The sequence below is a fragment of the Micrasema longulum genome, unplaced genomic scaffold (assembly GCF_059751315.1).
Source record: "Micrasema longulum isolate JH-2025_06_02 unplaced genomic scaffold, ASM5975131v1 h1tg000838l, whole genome shotgun sequence".
Taxonomy (NCBI): Eukaryota; Metazoa; Arthropoda; class Insecta; order Trichoptera; family Brachycentridae; genus Micrasema; species Micrasema longulum.
Window position 1 is genome coordinate 50970 of NW_028278030.1, and position 16874 is coordinate 67843.

The 16874-nt window shown below is 35.9% G+C and overlaps 1 protein-coding gene across 6 annotated transcripts in view; it reads right to left on the reverse strand.

Annotated features, from left to right (window-relative positions):
• The window catches only part of LOC148278705 (uncharacterized), a 46450-nt gene that overhangs the window by 21681 nt on the left and 7895 nt on the right, over nucleotides 1-16874 (reverse strand). For all 6 annotated transcript variants that reach the window (XM_088230988.1, XM_088230989.1, XM_088230990.1 and 3 more), the window contains exons 2-7: nucleotides 14865-15062; nucleotides 9476-9624; nucleotides 8351-8495; nucleotides 5909-6041; nucleotides 3524-3636; nucleotides 1402-1518 (exon numbers count right to left, since the gene is read on the reverse strand). In XM_088230988.1, coding sequence (XP_088087114.1) covers nucleotides 1402-1518; nucleotides 3524-3636; nucleotides 5909-6041; nucleotides 8351-8495; nucleotides 9476-9624; nucleotides 14865-15005 — 798 coding nt within the window. In that variant the 5' untranslated portion in view covers nucleotides 15006-15062. The remainder of the gene's footprint in view (nucleotides 1-1401; nucleotides 1519-3523; nucleotides 3637-5908; nucleotides 6042-8350; nucleotides 8496-9475; nucleotides 9625-14864; nucleotides 15063-16874) is intronic.

A 16874-nucleotide genomic window follows, 5' to 3' on the forward strand; every position in this document is an offset into this window, starting at 1 on the left:
CGTTCTTACAAGGTTGCATGTATATGTTCCATATCAAATAGAACTGAATATTCTGTTTATATTGTATTTTATAACATTATGTACCTAGCTGCTTAAACCTTTAACTGCATTTCTTTAGCTTATTTAAAAATAATAAATTTAAAAATATAATTTTTTTAAAACCAACTTAACCTCTAAACACAGTTTATACCAACTTTACTTCTAAACACTGTTCTCTTTTGTTGCTTAATATTGTATTTTTTAAATTTAATGTTGTTTATTTACTCATATTTTATACAACTTTCATGTATGTAAAAGCCTTAAGGGCGTGAAAAATTAATAAAATAAAATAAAATTTTGCAAATATGTTAGAGATGGGACAAATTGATCAAAGTAAATCGATCGAATAAAAAAATAATTCATTTGTTGTTGTTCATGAAAAAAATTATAAAATGTCTTATTTTTGGTGAATAATTGTCTCAAACACACTATAATAGGCTTGTTTTTGCGTTTTTATATCAATTGTCGTAAACATTTTCATGTTTGCATGAAAAAACTGATAAAATCGATTTGATCGGTTCATGGTCAGTGATCAGAACTTCCCCATCACTAGTCGCATTAGTTTGGCAGCTGTTATTTTAATCAAGCTATATTTTAATGACTATAATAGGGTATTTTCACAAATTGGGAATAACGTTAAAAACATCATTTATATTTAGAGTGGATTTTTACAATTCTAGTGATATAATTATACGATAAGTTTTTATTCATAATTTTACATCACATACAAAACAGCTCGCAGATGGCATCACGTCGTCAAACATTTTTAAAAACCACTGGACTACCTCATAAAAGCTTCATACACATTGCAAATGTTTAATTTATCCAATCAGATCGAATATAGCTTCAGATGTGTATCAGTCGGCAATTCCTATCAAAGAATAAGGATCATCATATTGGATATAATATTAAGACAGGAAGATATTACGGTAATAAACTAATATTTTTTGCCATCCTTGCCAGAAATAAAACCCGGGACCTCGAACATTGTGGGGCGCACGCGACAACCACTACACCACGGGGTAGACAAATCGCCCGGCAATTTATTTTTTCACGAAGTTAGTGCTGCAAATATTAAGAATACTCGAGTTTTATTTTATTACTGACTGGTTTCGAAGCTATTACAAGCGGAAAAATTTAGTAAATTATACCCTGATAAGGAAGCTGGTGTAGCTTCGAAACCATTGAAGCTCGAAGTGGTTAAAGACAAACTGTTTTTATTTGAATTATAATAAAATGATAACCACAAAGTAAGTGCTTCAAACAGAAATTTAATAAGATTGCATGCATTATTTATTGCGAACGCCCACTGACTGATTTTGAGTCAGGCCGTAAAATGTACAAAATAGATAAAAGTGTTACCTGTGGCCCCCTGTTGGGTGGGGGGTGGTGGCGGGACGGGGGAGGCGCCCCCGCCGGGGCCCCAAACACGGGCGGGTACCCCCCGGGCCCGCCCGCACCTGTACTACCTTTGCACATCTGAAACAGGAAAAGTCTGTTACAACACGCGACCGATACTTTGTGCTATCAAATATGTGTAGTGAAAAAAATGGGACGTTTCCCCGTGGGGGTAGGTGAAGAGAATAGAAAGCCAAATCACTCGGGAATGCCAAATTTATTATACAAATTTAAATATATATACTGTTCTCAAAACGCTGCAGGAACGGCAGAAAAGGGATAACCTGATAGACATCAGAGACAGTCGGCCTCCTCGTGTCATGGTCAGCATAAGGCTGGTCTTAACGTGCAGTCTCAATAAGTGACTCAATAATGGACTAGATTTGTTTAGGAAAAGTTAAAGTGCTACAATAACTAACTTTGGTTAAAATTTAAGCGCATCATCTTTAAGCTGCTTGCTTTTTATTTCTCGACAGTATTTCAAAAATCCTTATTGCTTAAAAAATGAAGTTAAAAAAAGTTACATTTCCCAATTATTACTCTGAGATAATAGATTGAGTTTTTCTACTGACATTTCATATCATCGATTTGAAAACGGTAAAGTTATCGGCTAATGTTTTTGATTTTATATGATGTGTTATTAATATTATATTATATAAAATAAATAAATACATTTGTAAAAAGTAAAAATGTGGGTTAGGGATGTTGTATCGAGTATTTCTGATGTTCATACAATGAACATAAATGTAGAAATTGTAGATGGACTGAAATAGCACTTGGAACATGGAAAGTTCTAGTGTTTTGGATTCCATCGTTGCTCTGGCATTCTTATTTAACATATCGGCCAAGGGGGCCGTATGGGGCTTTCTGAATGAATGCTGGTCTAATACAGTTCAACTTGGTTATAACGATCACGGAAATAGCGAGATCTCGACTTTTAGTTAATGGTTTTTTCCAAACATTTACTCACTTTTAAAACGAGCCACTTCTCGGACATACCGAACAAAAATATTATCAACAGTTGAGCGAAAACTCTTCAATCCTTTAGAAACCTAATTTTTAAAATAAGAACCCCAGTAATAAAATCTAAACGGGCGGCTGACTTAGGACCGACGCCGCTGGGCACCGGGATCAGATGACACTATGAGGGTACCTGATTGGTATTTTCGCCGACAACATTTAAAAAATATCACACATGGTTGAAATTGCGTGTAAAAAATCCAAGGTTTGTGAGAAACTCAGTAAGTCTGGCTCGGCTCGGCTCCACATTAAAATTTACAACTTCTTTTGAAATTTATGAACGACATCCTATTTTTTAGGATTTTTACAACACTTTTCAGTTTTACCATAGATACCAGCGGGTGCAGTCAGATCGGTTAAAAACTAACCCTTGAATTATGGACATGTCAACTAATAAGAGGAAGTGTCTCTCGATTCATGAAAAGGTGGTAATTATTTGTGAAGCAGTGTATAATATCTGCACCTCAGAGGCAGATGGATGCAAATCCAGAATTTGGTGAAACGACATTTCGATTTTCGTATCCAGTTTATGATCATGTCCATTGATTTTGAAGAAATGTAAGCCTTATAATGAATGAACCAATGTATTAAGATACTGAAAATACAAATTAATGCTATAAATTATTAGAAATTAGTTAGAGAAAGTAAATTCTTTGGGCTTGTTTTGAACATTTGTTGTTTGGATACAGATATATAGGTGAAAAATCTACTTATCCACAGTGTAAATACTGTGGAAAAATAAGAATATTTATTTATCTACAGTTTAAATTTAGAAAGTAGTAGTTTGCAAGCATGTATTATAATTTTCTCTAATACTTTTATTAATTTAATTATTTGTAAAAACTATACGCTTGTATTTGTTTACTTGATGACAATATGCAATGGCGATTGGATTAAGAAAAAAACCTTTCTCCGGTATGACGAGTTATGCTTATAACAAGCAAATTCAGTCGGTCCCATCTTCCACGTTATAACCAAGTTCGACTGTATAATATATAAATAATAATGCAATAAAAGATTAATAAAACAGTTCTTGTCAAAATTTCAAAATTGGGTCTCTACTCACAAACGGAGGCAGGGGTAGGGCTCTGTTGTAGGGGGCGCGGGGGTCTGTGGCGGGCGCGGGGCCTTCGGGGGCTCCCTGGCGCGCTCCCCCTCCCGCCAGCCAGCTGCCCTCCGCTAGAGGAGAGAGAGAGAGAGAGAACATTAGTCGAGTGTCGAGGGCCGACGCGGCACTGCGGGTGGGCGGGTACGGTGGTCAGATCGAGTATAGCTTCAGATGTGTATCAGTCGGCAATTCCTATCAAAGAATTAGGATCATCATGCTCACTAATTGCAGTTGTACGTTATACAAAAATGGCTAACCTACAATCTGTATTCAATGCTGCAGCGAGACTTATTTTTGGAATCCCTAAGATCAGTCGTATCACTCCGCTACTTCGGGAATCACACTGGCTACGTTTTCCACAGGGCGTGGAATACAAACTCTGTTGGCTTTTGTATAAGTCACTGCAAAACTCTGATCCGGAATATCTAAGGGAACTCTGCATTCCAGAGGAAATAGCAGACAGACGTCTTACGCTTTTAAAAAAAAAAAATATATATAATTATATGTTTTTACAGATTTCAATTATCATATTTTTACTAAAACTAAAATCCCACCAAGCCACTTTCTGTAGCTTGTTGGTGGAGATTATATTTATTTAACATTATCTTATATAATATTATCTACTTTATAAAGACAATGAATAACAGATATAATTAATAGTCGGAAAGATCAGAATATACATGTATTTAGCAATAATAATGTTTTTTTTTTCTTATTTTTTTTTACATTAGCTAATATTCATATATAAACTTTTGATCGAATAGCCACTCTCTTATTTTGCTCTTGCTACAATGTGAGTTAAATTTAAGTTATTTCGGCACTAAATTAAAAATGCTAGGTACTAAATATTTGAGAGTTCTATTTCCATACTTATTACATACTTTTGGTACTACCAAAACATCATTATATGTGAAGCGTGTATTATGGTTATGTTTGAGAGGAATTTTGAATGTATTACTATTAAATTGTTCCAAAATGATGCAAAGCCACAGTAATCCTCGAACAGGCGGAGTTTTAAGTGTTTAGTACAGGAGAACATTATCAATTCTTTGTTCGTAAATCTCTGCTGGTACAATTCTCTTAGATCAGCTATATCTATGTCGAGAGGAAAAGTTATTATACCTCTATGTAAACAGCGCACTAAATTCGGGGAACGCTCTCCCAACAGAGGTGCGAGGCTGTGAGAGTGAAGTAATGTTTGGGAAAAATCTTAAACCCCATTTGTTTTCTAAATCGTTCGATAAAATCTGTAGCTTGTGATAACAAAGTAAATTGTTTTTCTTAAATTACAAATTGGGTCGGGTTGTGGTCCCGTGGCTAGTGTCTCGGACTTGCGGATCAAAGGTCCGTGGTTCGAATCCCACTCTACCCTAACTTGATTCCCATTTTCTTATAGTGAGCTATTTACAACTCGTTGAAATGGCCCTCAAAATTAAATATTTGGGTCAATGATAAGAACGCAAATATTTATTTTTACAAAAAAAAAAATAATTGATTTATAGTCACTTTGTAAAGCACCCTTGAGGTATTATATTACAAGGATGGCGCTATATAATATGTCCATAATAATAAACAAAGCATATTTTTTTATAACTTTTTAAAATCATGATCTACTTTACCAAAGACATCAAGCTACTGGAAAAAGTCCAAATCTAATCACTAAATTTTTATTTTTATTTTTACAATATACATAAGAAGTAAAACAGAGTATTAAAAAAATAAAGGATAATTACATAGCAGTGAAATACATATTGGCAGTAAAAATAGTAAACAAAAAAATCCCACAAAGGCATGGCCTGTTCGTGGGTATACAAGAAATGTCTATGAATTTTTGCTCCTATAATAAATAAACAGGTAAAATATTTTTGTGTAAAAAAGAAAGAGAAAAGAAAAGATTATGAGGTACTTTTTTATTTTATAGTAATTAAAAAAGGAAATAAAACTTCATAGAAAAAAAGAGTCAATATCTTTAGTTTGAATCCAGGATAGTGCGTGTTTTTTAAAAGAAGGAAAATTTTGAGAATTTGGGATCAATGAAATATTATCAGTAAAAGAAGAATTAAAAATTTTCAGGCCTATAAAATATGCATGTCTCTGTGCTAGACTCGATTTACAATGTAGTATTTCTAACACACGATTCCTAAAGAACTCTAGAGGATGGCTCATCATGGCGGATTAGAAGTAGTAGGACTCGCATCATCGGAAATGTGACGGAATGTGTAAGAACAGCGAGGCCAAGTGGAAGAAGAAAATAATTTTGTAGAAGGTTTACTGAAACATGAATACATAGAGAACGCAAACTGCAGCAACCTATATATGGTGCAGTTCCGGCTGGTTACTTACTCTGCGGGCGCAGCGAGGGCTGGTGCGCGGGCGGCGCTCCGTCCAGCGAGGGGAACTCCTGCTGGAACTGGGCAGTGCGGTGCGGGGGGAGGGAGGCCCAGCCCCCCGGGTAGCCAGCTGCATGCTGATGGGACTGGAAGGGACACAGACAATCAGTACTGTATTACGCTACCGGTGGTATATTTTCTGCTAATATTACACCTATTCATTTATTATTTCAACGGCTTATGCGTTTAACAAAGTATAAAAAAAGGGTAGGGGAGAGGATAGAACGCCATATCATTCTGTCTTCACATACAGATCTCGCTTTCTCTCCGTTTATACATCTTCTCATGATTATTTTGACTTTGGACATGTCCATGAAAGTAGGCCGAATGCTGTCGAAAAAACTATGCACGATAGATGTCGAGATCTGTACATCGCGTAAGGCTGTGATAAGTTTTATCGACAAAATAAAAAAAGGGCTCAGCGCTGGTTTGGGCATGTGGAGCGAATGGACAGCCAAAAAGATTTACGATGCGAATGATGGTGGATGCAGAAACAGAGGAGACCGAAAAAGACATGGCATTACCAAATCCAATATATAATAATAATAAAATATAAAGGGGGTGCGAATCGTTCGGATCAGGTCGGATTTGTTTTGACTTGCATGGATGAGATCACCCAAAAAAGACAATACATATTAAAATACAAACCACTTGTGTAAATAAACACGAAACAAAGATTCCAGTGGCATACATGTGCGGTCCATGATCGATGACACACACGAGCTCAATAATTTCACCTGAATTAGTCATATCTAAGAGAAGCAAGTCGGCGTTTTCTATTGAATTCCAATTCATTACATTCTGTGAAACACGATATTAAAGTCCCGCAGTACTTTAACATCGTCCCTACCATGGAGACATGAAGAACAAAGGAACGTGGCCTATAAAGCGACCACAGGGCGCAGTCAACGCCCAGTTCAGTCCAGTAAACTACAGTCAGTCATACAGTTCCTGCATGTAGTTCAAAGTGCAGTCTCTTCAACCCATCATCGCCGCTAGGCTCGCGCTACATAACTAAAGGCTGTATCTTATTCGCCATGTAATAAATACGCATTAAACAGCGACCTCGTGTCTTCTGTCAATTTCTAACTGAGGTAGGAGCTCTAAAAACCCCCAAACAACCAAAACCCTACACATGACAATAATAGAAGACAAAAAAATAAAAATTTTGGAGTGACAAGAGGCAATGTATCAAAATGTATACCTTTATATGAAGGTAAACAGCGCCGGAGACAGTACTACAGATAGTGAACAATTACAGTTCGGAAAAAAAATTGCTTAAAAAGCATAGATTTTAATTTGAATAAGGATGACTTTAAAAGATCTAGATTGTTGCCATGTTTGTTTGCTAATATGAGGACCCATGGAAAAGATGAGTATTTGGAGTAGTTTGAACCTTACGAATAAACAGGCAATAGTTTATTTATTAAATCGGCATTCACTGGTTTTATACCACTCTTCGATGGGAGGAGTGCTCTCCCGAAACTGTGGTACTGTTCTTATAAAATAATAAAATTGTGTAACGCCGATAACAAAGATTTATTTTCATAATAATTTATGCTATGGATTGCCTAGTCCCGCGCAGTTTTATACAAATGAATAAAATTTAAGAGTTTGGGACCGTACGAAATATGACGAAAGGCTTCAAATAAACAAACGAGTGTGGTGACGCGCGTCGCAGATAGAAAACATAAGATTACCAACTAAAATATAAAAAAATACAGTTTGAAAAGGCATTTTACAAAGGTTTTAAACTGTACAATTTATTAGGTATCACAGGAAATTTTTAAAAAGCAACAGTAAGACATTTATTGTCTATCTCCGATTATACCACGAGGCCGACATATGGTCAGTGCATTTGCCTACCATGCAAGAGGTCACGGGTTCGATTCCCGAGATGGTTGACGTGAAATATTTATTTAAAAAAAGGTGTTTTTACACTAGAATATTTTCACAGTACCCGAAACGTTAGACTGATCATTTTACCTTCATGTAACAAAAATTATCAAGATACGCCGCGATTTACCGATGCAGTGCCCTATGCATCATCGATGATGATGATCGCTGACTATGTAGTGAATATAAATGTAGATGGACTGAAATGGCACTTAGAACACGGAAAGTTCTAGTGTTTTGGATTCCACCGTTGCTCTGGCATTCTTATTTAACATATCGGCCAAGGGGGCCGTATGGGGCTTTCTGAAAGAATGCTGTTATGATTTATAAGGGCTCATTGGTTGATTCATATATGCTTATTAAGTATGTTCATAAAATCATCAGTTAATTATTTAATCAATATCCCAAAATCATCATCATCACAATCAGCTCATGTTGGGCTACTATAAAAATAGGAAATAGTACAAGACCTCGAGACCCAACTAGGAATTATGTTTACCGTTGAGTTGTTCTGTGGTGGCTGGGGGCATGTCTGAGCGGGCGGAGCGGGCGCGGGTGGGGGGGCGGGCCCCGGTAGAGGGGCAGGGGCGCTTGGGGGCGCTGCGCTGGCGGGCGCTGCCGACGCCTGTGCTGGGCTGCTGCTACTGCCGATGCAAAAAAACACATGTTCAGCAGGTTCCAATAATTGATGGCAAATATGCGCTGATACTGATTTTGTATATCATCGTTGCGCCGGTAATACCCGTTTACAATTTTATACAAAAATTAAAAACAAAGATTAACAAAATAAAAATAAATAAAAAAATTAACACTATACTATGAAGAGATGAGAGGGGATGGGAAGGAAAAAAGAAGGATAAAGGAACAATTTAAATATTTAGATAGTGACATTTTAATCTTGACTTAAATGTAAATAGGGGGGCATCTCTAACATTAGTGGGTAGATAATTCCACAATCGAGCGGCTACTGTTAATGAAAAGGAGGACTGTAAATAAAAAACGAATTTCATTCAGTTTTGTGATTGGGAAATATTTGAGAAAGGATAGGAACATAGGATAGGAACATGGAAAGGATACCTACCTTCAATTTCTGGCACTGGATGACAAAATGAACTAAAAAAGTAACAATGTTTTCCACAACGCGCGACGAATCCAACCGCTTTTTATCCGAATTTATGTGAAGCTAAAAATGTTGTTTGGTTTTTGTTCTAAATCTGAATCTTCTAATTTTGAATATCTTCTATCTTGATGTTAGGTAGGTACCATAAGGATGGGTCAAAGGAAGGATGGGAATGAAAGGTAATCGGCCAGGAATAGTATCGATAAATGCTGTTATTTACTTAACAGCTACTGCTGTGAAAAAGGAGGCAAGAAAATTAGAGCAATGACAGGGTATTAAAAGGGTTCTCTCGTTACAAGAACGAAGAGATAGTCCGTGTTGTGAAAGAGGTCGGAAGAGCTCTCTCAAATAAACAGGCTAAGTGGGATATTGCGAAGAAGTGATAGAATGTGAATGTTTCTTCTATGCCTGCTAGTGAGCCAGTGTAGTTGCGTGCGATACTAGGTTATGTGGGGATTGGATCGAGCGAGAAAATAAACGGACAAACGAGCGTGTGGTACAGACCTCGGTGCGGTGGTTTCCTGTCCTGACTCGGTCTTCAGGGAAGGCAGATTGGCTGGTGGGCGACGGGCGGAGGGGACCTTTCCCAAGCTTTGCATGCCATGTTTACGAGATAATTGGGATTTTACTGACGAAGGTTCCAAATTTTCACCCTGGAACAAAATATTACACACTCAATTCTATTTTACTTTCAATTAAAAATTTTTTTTAGTAAAATCTACCAACAGCAAAATGTATTAAAAAAATATTTAAAATATAATATAAAAATAGCCCGTTTCATTCTATAAAACGATAAAAATAAAGGCACAATTACGTAAATAATTATGCATTATGATGACCTTTGTAACTAGCAATGATAACATAAGTGAAAAGGTAATCTTATGACACACTCCATGTTTATTGTACACACACGGAAGAGATAAGTAATACATGTGTTTCCATAACTGTAAAACACAATTTCATTACATAATATTAGGTCAATAATAATCGACGATTACGCCAGAGGCGCGTTTGCCTACCATGCAAGGGGTCTCGGGTTCTATTGTCGGCATGGTTGATACGAAATATTTATTTAAAAGGGTGCTTTCATACTAGAATATTTCATAATCCCTGGACTGGTACCTGAAGCGTAAGACTGAACATGTAATGAAAATGATCAAGATACGCTGCGATTGGTGTGGCAATGCAGAGCCCTATGCACAATTAGGTGCGGAAATGGAATGATGAAGTTGAAATTTAACTTAAATCTTAGAGATGAGAGAGAGAGAGAGAGTATAAAGAAGTACATTTATCTGTAAATCAGTCCAGTAGTTATTCAGTCCATCGAGGACAACCATTCGAAAATTGCCTTTTATATATATAGATAAAGCATGACAAAGAAAAACTTTAAAAGATCGTAACAAAGGTTATTTGCTATCACCGAATAGTATTACTTTTGGGCATTGAAAAAATAATGTAATTTTTATTTAATTTTTGTACTGTGTAAAAAAAAAACTGTAAAAACATCCGACATAGTTAAAACTGGCTGCCCGTGGTTGAAGTGGTTAAGGCTCTTGACTCAGGCACAGAAGGCTCCGGATTCAATTCCCGGTAGAACACAAAAAATAAATGTTTTTTTTTTTTAAGCCTTGGGTGTTCTGTGCTGTAATTCACCACTGTAATCGGGTCTCCTGACCTGTTGCGGTGCAAAAAAAACATAAAATAATTTGCGTGTTTTAAAAAACCTACAATTTTTTTATTTTTAAGAAAAAAAGAAATATTGGCGTCTTATAATTTACACAAATATTTCAATTTTGGTGGCCATTTTCAACGAATTGTAAATAACTCGCTATTAGAAAATAGATATCAAGTTGGGGTAGAGTGGGGTTTGAACCTCGGGCCTCTGGTCCGTGAGTCCGCAACACTAGCCACGGGACCACAACCCGATTAATTCATTTTGGTGATTTTGCATGAATCTGGAATGTTGGTATGCGTAAGGATTTTACGCAATAATAGGGTGATACAGCATACCCCCGTGGAAAGATGCGAGGTTTAGTAAAATATATCATTACCTCGGTATGAAGACTAAACGCAGGCCACTGTGAATGATTTTTTTTCACATTCATTTCAATTGCCAACACAACCTAATAATTGCAACACTAAACTTTTTATTGGTAACAATTTGAACAAAAATGAACATGGGAAACTGAATATAATCTACATTCACAATAAGTTATGGCGAAATTAGTTTTTATTGCTGGATTGCATGTAACACTGGTGCGACACTCGGTTGACCAAATTTGACTGTATTTGGGAGTAATTTTGTATGGTACAACCCACTGTATCTGATAAGAGCGACACTCTGTGCATATAATCAGCGTGCTGATAATATAATAGGCTGATAATTTTATCACCAATAAAGAGTGGGTCAATGTGTAATTTGTTTTATGAATAAGCATTCATTTTAATGAAATGAATCCTGAATTCAGCGTACGTTCATCATTCCATCGGTGCTGGTGAGTTCGTATGACGAACTCAAATATTGAACGGAGGTATTGAAATGTACAACCCTTAAACGAGGTGAGTTGTGACGCAGTGCGAAATGAGAATAAATGACCGTGATCTGGGTGGAGGGTGATCACCGTCATAAATAAATAATTTGCCGTAAGTACATATTTAAGCATAAGTATATTTTTAATTATTTATTGTTAAATAAGTGCAAGGCGTACTTTCATGATATTATAAGGAACATTGATTATGAAGCGTGTTTCCAAACATATCGACCGTCGAATCGTACACAGCATACACGCAACGTAATGCACAAACCCACACAAATATCGTATACATTCTTATTCTTAGAGGCGGGGGGTCAGTGCTATGCGAGCTCCTGACGTCACTGCGACCTGTGAAGATCTATTGTGGACGGGTCCCCGTGAATAGTTCTCGCCCTCCAAGCCCGGGTCTATAACGAGCCTGGCTGCCGTGTGGAAGGCGAGAGTTTACATTTTGGCAAATCTCCACCTCCGAACCCAGGTCCGTAAAGTATCGAGCTATTAGGTAGGGGACGAGCTCTTTAACATCCTCAGGATTAACCAGTGGTGCCCGAGGATGAGGCTCCTTTTATGATGTAGAGCAGGGGTGCTTTTTAAGTCGGTCTGGAGAAAAAATATCCGTGCATATTGTGCGGAAAACTAATTTCTATGCCACGATACACTCTGCCTAGACGACAGCCTCTCAGAGTCGATCGATCGTAGTCTAACAATATCGCCAGCAGTTCAAGTTTGAACACCCCTGATGTAGAGCACCACGTTCGCATAGAATGTGTATAGGTGTTTCCTCATCTGCACTGCAGAACCTAAATCTAGAAGTTTCGGAAAGGTTCATTCTAGCGAGGTGTTTGTTCAATCTTCAGTGCCCTGGGCGGGCTCTAGTGATAACCCTCACTCGATGACGCTGAGTTTTATTAGTTCAAAAGTACCCTTTTCAGGATTCTGCACACACAGAACTGTATTCTTCATCAGCCTGAACACAGAGTATATAATTTAGTACAATATAATAGCTAAATATTTAAAATATCACTTTATAAAAGGCACGCCATGGTGGAGTATTGCTGTATTGTTGCGAATTTGTATTTGTGCCTGTATACTGCATGAAACGCGAGACCGGTCAACAGAGCCAATGCCAAAACATTATAAAACAAGAACAATGATCTTATCCTAACATTATCCTAACTTTTCCTATATACGTATTTTATTTACTTTACTAATTTTGTACAATAGTTTGTGGAAATCTGTAATTGGTTCTGAGTTTATATAATATATCTGTTGTTTACAATAAATAAAAATAAAATTGTCATTTTTATGAGAACTTTTAACCTTACCATTACGATTAGGTTAAAATTTGACCGGGCATGAATAATAATAAGAATAAATTCAACCGATGTACGGATACAGCACAGCGCCTTAACTCAATTTGATACGAAAATGGAAAAAAAAGGAAAAATTATCATCTTCGTCTCTCCCCTTCCGTCCATGTCCCAACCGCAGTCAAATTTACTGAAAGTAAAATAGCTGATTTAAGAGGAACAGTTCTTATAAAATCTAATATTGTTGATTTGTGTTATAAAATCTAAGATCATTCATTTGTGTTCTAATATTGAACCGGGTTGTGGTCCCGTGACTTGTGTCAAGGACTTCAGATCTGAGGTTTGAACCCCACTCGATTCCCCGATTCTAATAGTGAGTTATATATAATTATGGTTGTTATAATACTGAGTTTCTAATTTTTTTTATTTATTTCTTAAGTTAGCTTGTATTAAAACTAATATAAACTATTATGTACATTTACATCATCTATATATATTTACATTTCCTTACAGTAACTTAAACATTTATTTTTCAATTCTTTCAGACACTTTTCATTCTTCATACATTCAGGCATCTCATCATACATTTTTAAACCCTTATACATCAAACAATTTTGCGACTCAGCTCTTTTCAATAATGGTAGTCTTATTTTATCCTTTTGTCTAGTGAAAATAGCCCCCAAAATTGAAATATTTGGGTTAATTTTCGGAATCCTATCACTCCACTACTTCGGGAATTACGCTGGCGACGTTTTCCGCAGAGGGTGGAATACAAACTCCGTTGGCTTATGTATAAATCACCGCACAACTCTGCTTCCGAATATCTGAGGGAACTATGAATTCCAGGTGAACTGGCTGATAGGCGTCTTACGCTTAGATCAGCTACGTCTACAGTGAGAGAAAAAGTAATTATACCTCTACGCAAACAGCGTACTAAATTCAGTGAAAGCACATTTGCGGTCGCAGGCTCTATGGCATGGAATGCTCCCCCAGCAGAGGTGCGAGGCTGTGAGAATGAAGTGATATTTCGGAAAAAACTTAAAACCCACTTGTTCTCTAAATCATTTGAATGAATCCGTAGCATGTGATAACAAAATATTAAAATAAAAAAAAAATACAAATTTAAAAGCTTAAATTAAATTAATTTATATTTAGAATCACTATGTAAAGCGACCTTGAGGTATTATATTACGAAAATGGCGCTTTATAAGTTATCCATAATAATAATAATAAAATGATAAGAACGCAAGTATTTTAAAAAATATATTTAAATAGATTGCCCTCCGTCAGAAACGATTCCGATCTTCAGTTATGTTTCAGTCGGCAATTCCTATCAAAGAATATGGATCATCATTCGGAGGACACTATTTTTAAGGGGCTATTTTAGCTTATTACAATGAGGAAGTTCAATGCAACGGGAAATTACTTTACCATTATTACTTTAAAATTGTAAAAAAAAAAAAAATATTTGTTCAAATTTGTTGCAACAGAGAGTCTAGGCATTTAAAGGGCTTATGACCTGTCATTGGCTGGTTTAAGTGGCCACTTTACACACTGTGTAACATTCACCATTCCGCCTATATTTGAACATCCACATTTCCTCAACTCTTCCGTCTGTTGACTTTTGTGAAGTAAAAGAGCTGAAACCTTTATCATGTGGATGAGATTCACCCGGTTGAACATATTCACCTACTAGGCAACGCCTGAATAAAATTTTCCATTTTTTTTATACTTCTTCTTTTACCAGGTACCTTCTCTGTCGCAACAAATTTAAATATGAACAACTCTTTAGGGAGAAAATCCAGCCAGTCTGCAAGCATTTGGACATACTCAAAACATCGTTTAATTATTTGTTCATTAAAAATCAAAACATGCTAAATGTCTGATGCGGGTTCCCACAACATTAAAAGAAAAATTCATACATTTCCTAGAAACTTCGCCATACAATTCAATGCTCCAATAAATAACAAGATGTAAAAAACCAAAGTATTTGAATTGATTGATTTCGTGAGAAGATAGCACCTAAATAGACAGAGAAGCGGCACATACCCTGCTGTGACAGTAGAGATTATTGATGTCCAACTTCTGGAACTTGCTCTTGCCAGAGGGGGCGGGCTTGGGGGGCTGCGCGGGCGCTGCCGCAGGTGCTGACGTGGTCCCTCCGCCGCCCGGCGCCGACAGTGCAGACATGCTGCCACCTTGACACCATTAGAGATCCAATACACACCCAGAGAACGAGACCCCTTTCTGCCAACAGACAAACACGACAGTCAGTCTCGCCATACAATATACCAACCAGTATTGACGGCGGAAACTTAATTACATATTTATTTAATTACCAGTTTTTGGCGCAAGTTGGGTATCATTTTACTAGTTGCGAGATATTGGACTTTTAAAGTTTAAGGTTAATACCAACGATTCAAATAAATCCACAAGTTGAATATAATTATTATTATTTATAAAAAGCAAGTATTGTCCATAGGAATGTTTTTTTATTGCTTGTTCTTTTGTATATTAATATGCCATGTATTTTTTAACGGTGTTTTTGTTCTGTATAATATAAATATTTATTTATTAAGGAAATCATAGTCTTTATATAAATACAAGGTACAAGAGAACAATCAAATTAAGAAAGACCAATACAGATTTCACACTAATTTATTATGAATGCAGGAGGAGAGGGGTATAAATAATTAAATTATAATAAAGTAAAAATACAAAATAAAAGGGAGAAGACATTGTATAGCTCCAACCCTACTTTCCTCCCTCTCTCTCTGCTTCCATGAACATTTATATTTCTTAGTCAGAATTCACAACCGACAATAATTAATTAGATGCAGGTAGTAGATGTACATATGAATAAGTATAATTTAAGAGTTGAAATTAAAAGTGAAATTTAAATGTTTAAATTAAATTCAGAATTAAAATATAAAATTAAAAGTTAAGCAGGAGATAAATTTAAAATGTCTAACAGATCTGATAAGTATATGGTATTTACAATGTAATATGTCGATGTCACTAAAACTGTCATTTTAGGTAATCTGTACTCTTCTATATGGTGATATTGATTTGTTTAAGTGTTATGCATATATTCGTCCCGAGTAAACACAGGACTTTGGTTCCACGGAGTTGGGAATCGTGTCTTGATAAATGTTAAATGAAAATAAATTTTATATTTTAAGCACCAGCTTTGTGCGTATTCATTATAATAAAATAAATAAAACAACTCTGTTTTTAACAACAATATTTTGAGTTTGTCCAAATTTTTGTAGACAAGGACTGGATTCAACTCCCTGGGGAGCTGTTTATATTAACATATTACAACAGAGATGAAGAACATTTAAGAAAAGGTAATATAGAAGTCTAGGCATCTACAGGGCTTATGACCTGTCAATGTCTGGTTTAAGTGGCCACTTTACACACTGTGCAACATTCACCATTCTGCCTATATTTGAACATCTATATTCCTTCAATTCTTTCATCTGTTGATGTTTGTGAAGTTAAAGAGCTGAAACCTTTATTTATGCAGGTGAGATTCATCTAATTGAATTATTTCACCTGCATACTAGGCAACGCCTGAAAATGTTATTTTTTCAATTTCTATATTTCTTCATAGACCAGGTAATTTATCAACAATATCTATCAATCTATCAACAATATTGTTTTTTCCCCTATGCCCAGAATTCTTAGGTCTGCCAACAAACATACCTGTCTTGATTTCTTTGATAACAAGTTGTCGTCTTTCAAACGATCACTAAATCAAATTCAATTATAAACACCTCTCCCGCTTCCACTCCCACCAAGTCTACTGTATACCATTGTGTCTTTCTACTTTCCTTTATAATAATTTTCAATGTAAAATATATATAAATAAATAAAAAATATTTTACCACAAAAATGTAGTACATTAAAGGAATTGTTATGATGATAAATAGTTATTATTACTACAATAATTATAACGCGTTCACTAAAAGTAACTGCTCGCTTTTACGCTTGAAATAAAACACATGCGCAGTTGATTAACGATCAAAATTTTGCATTGAACAATAAAATAAACAT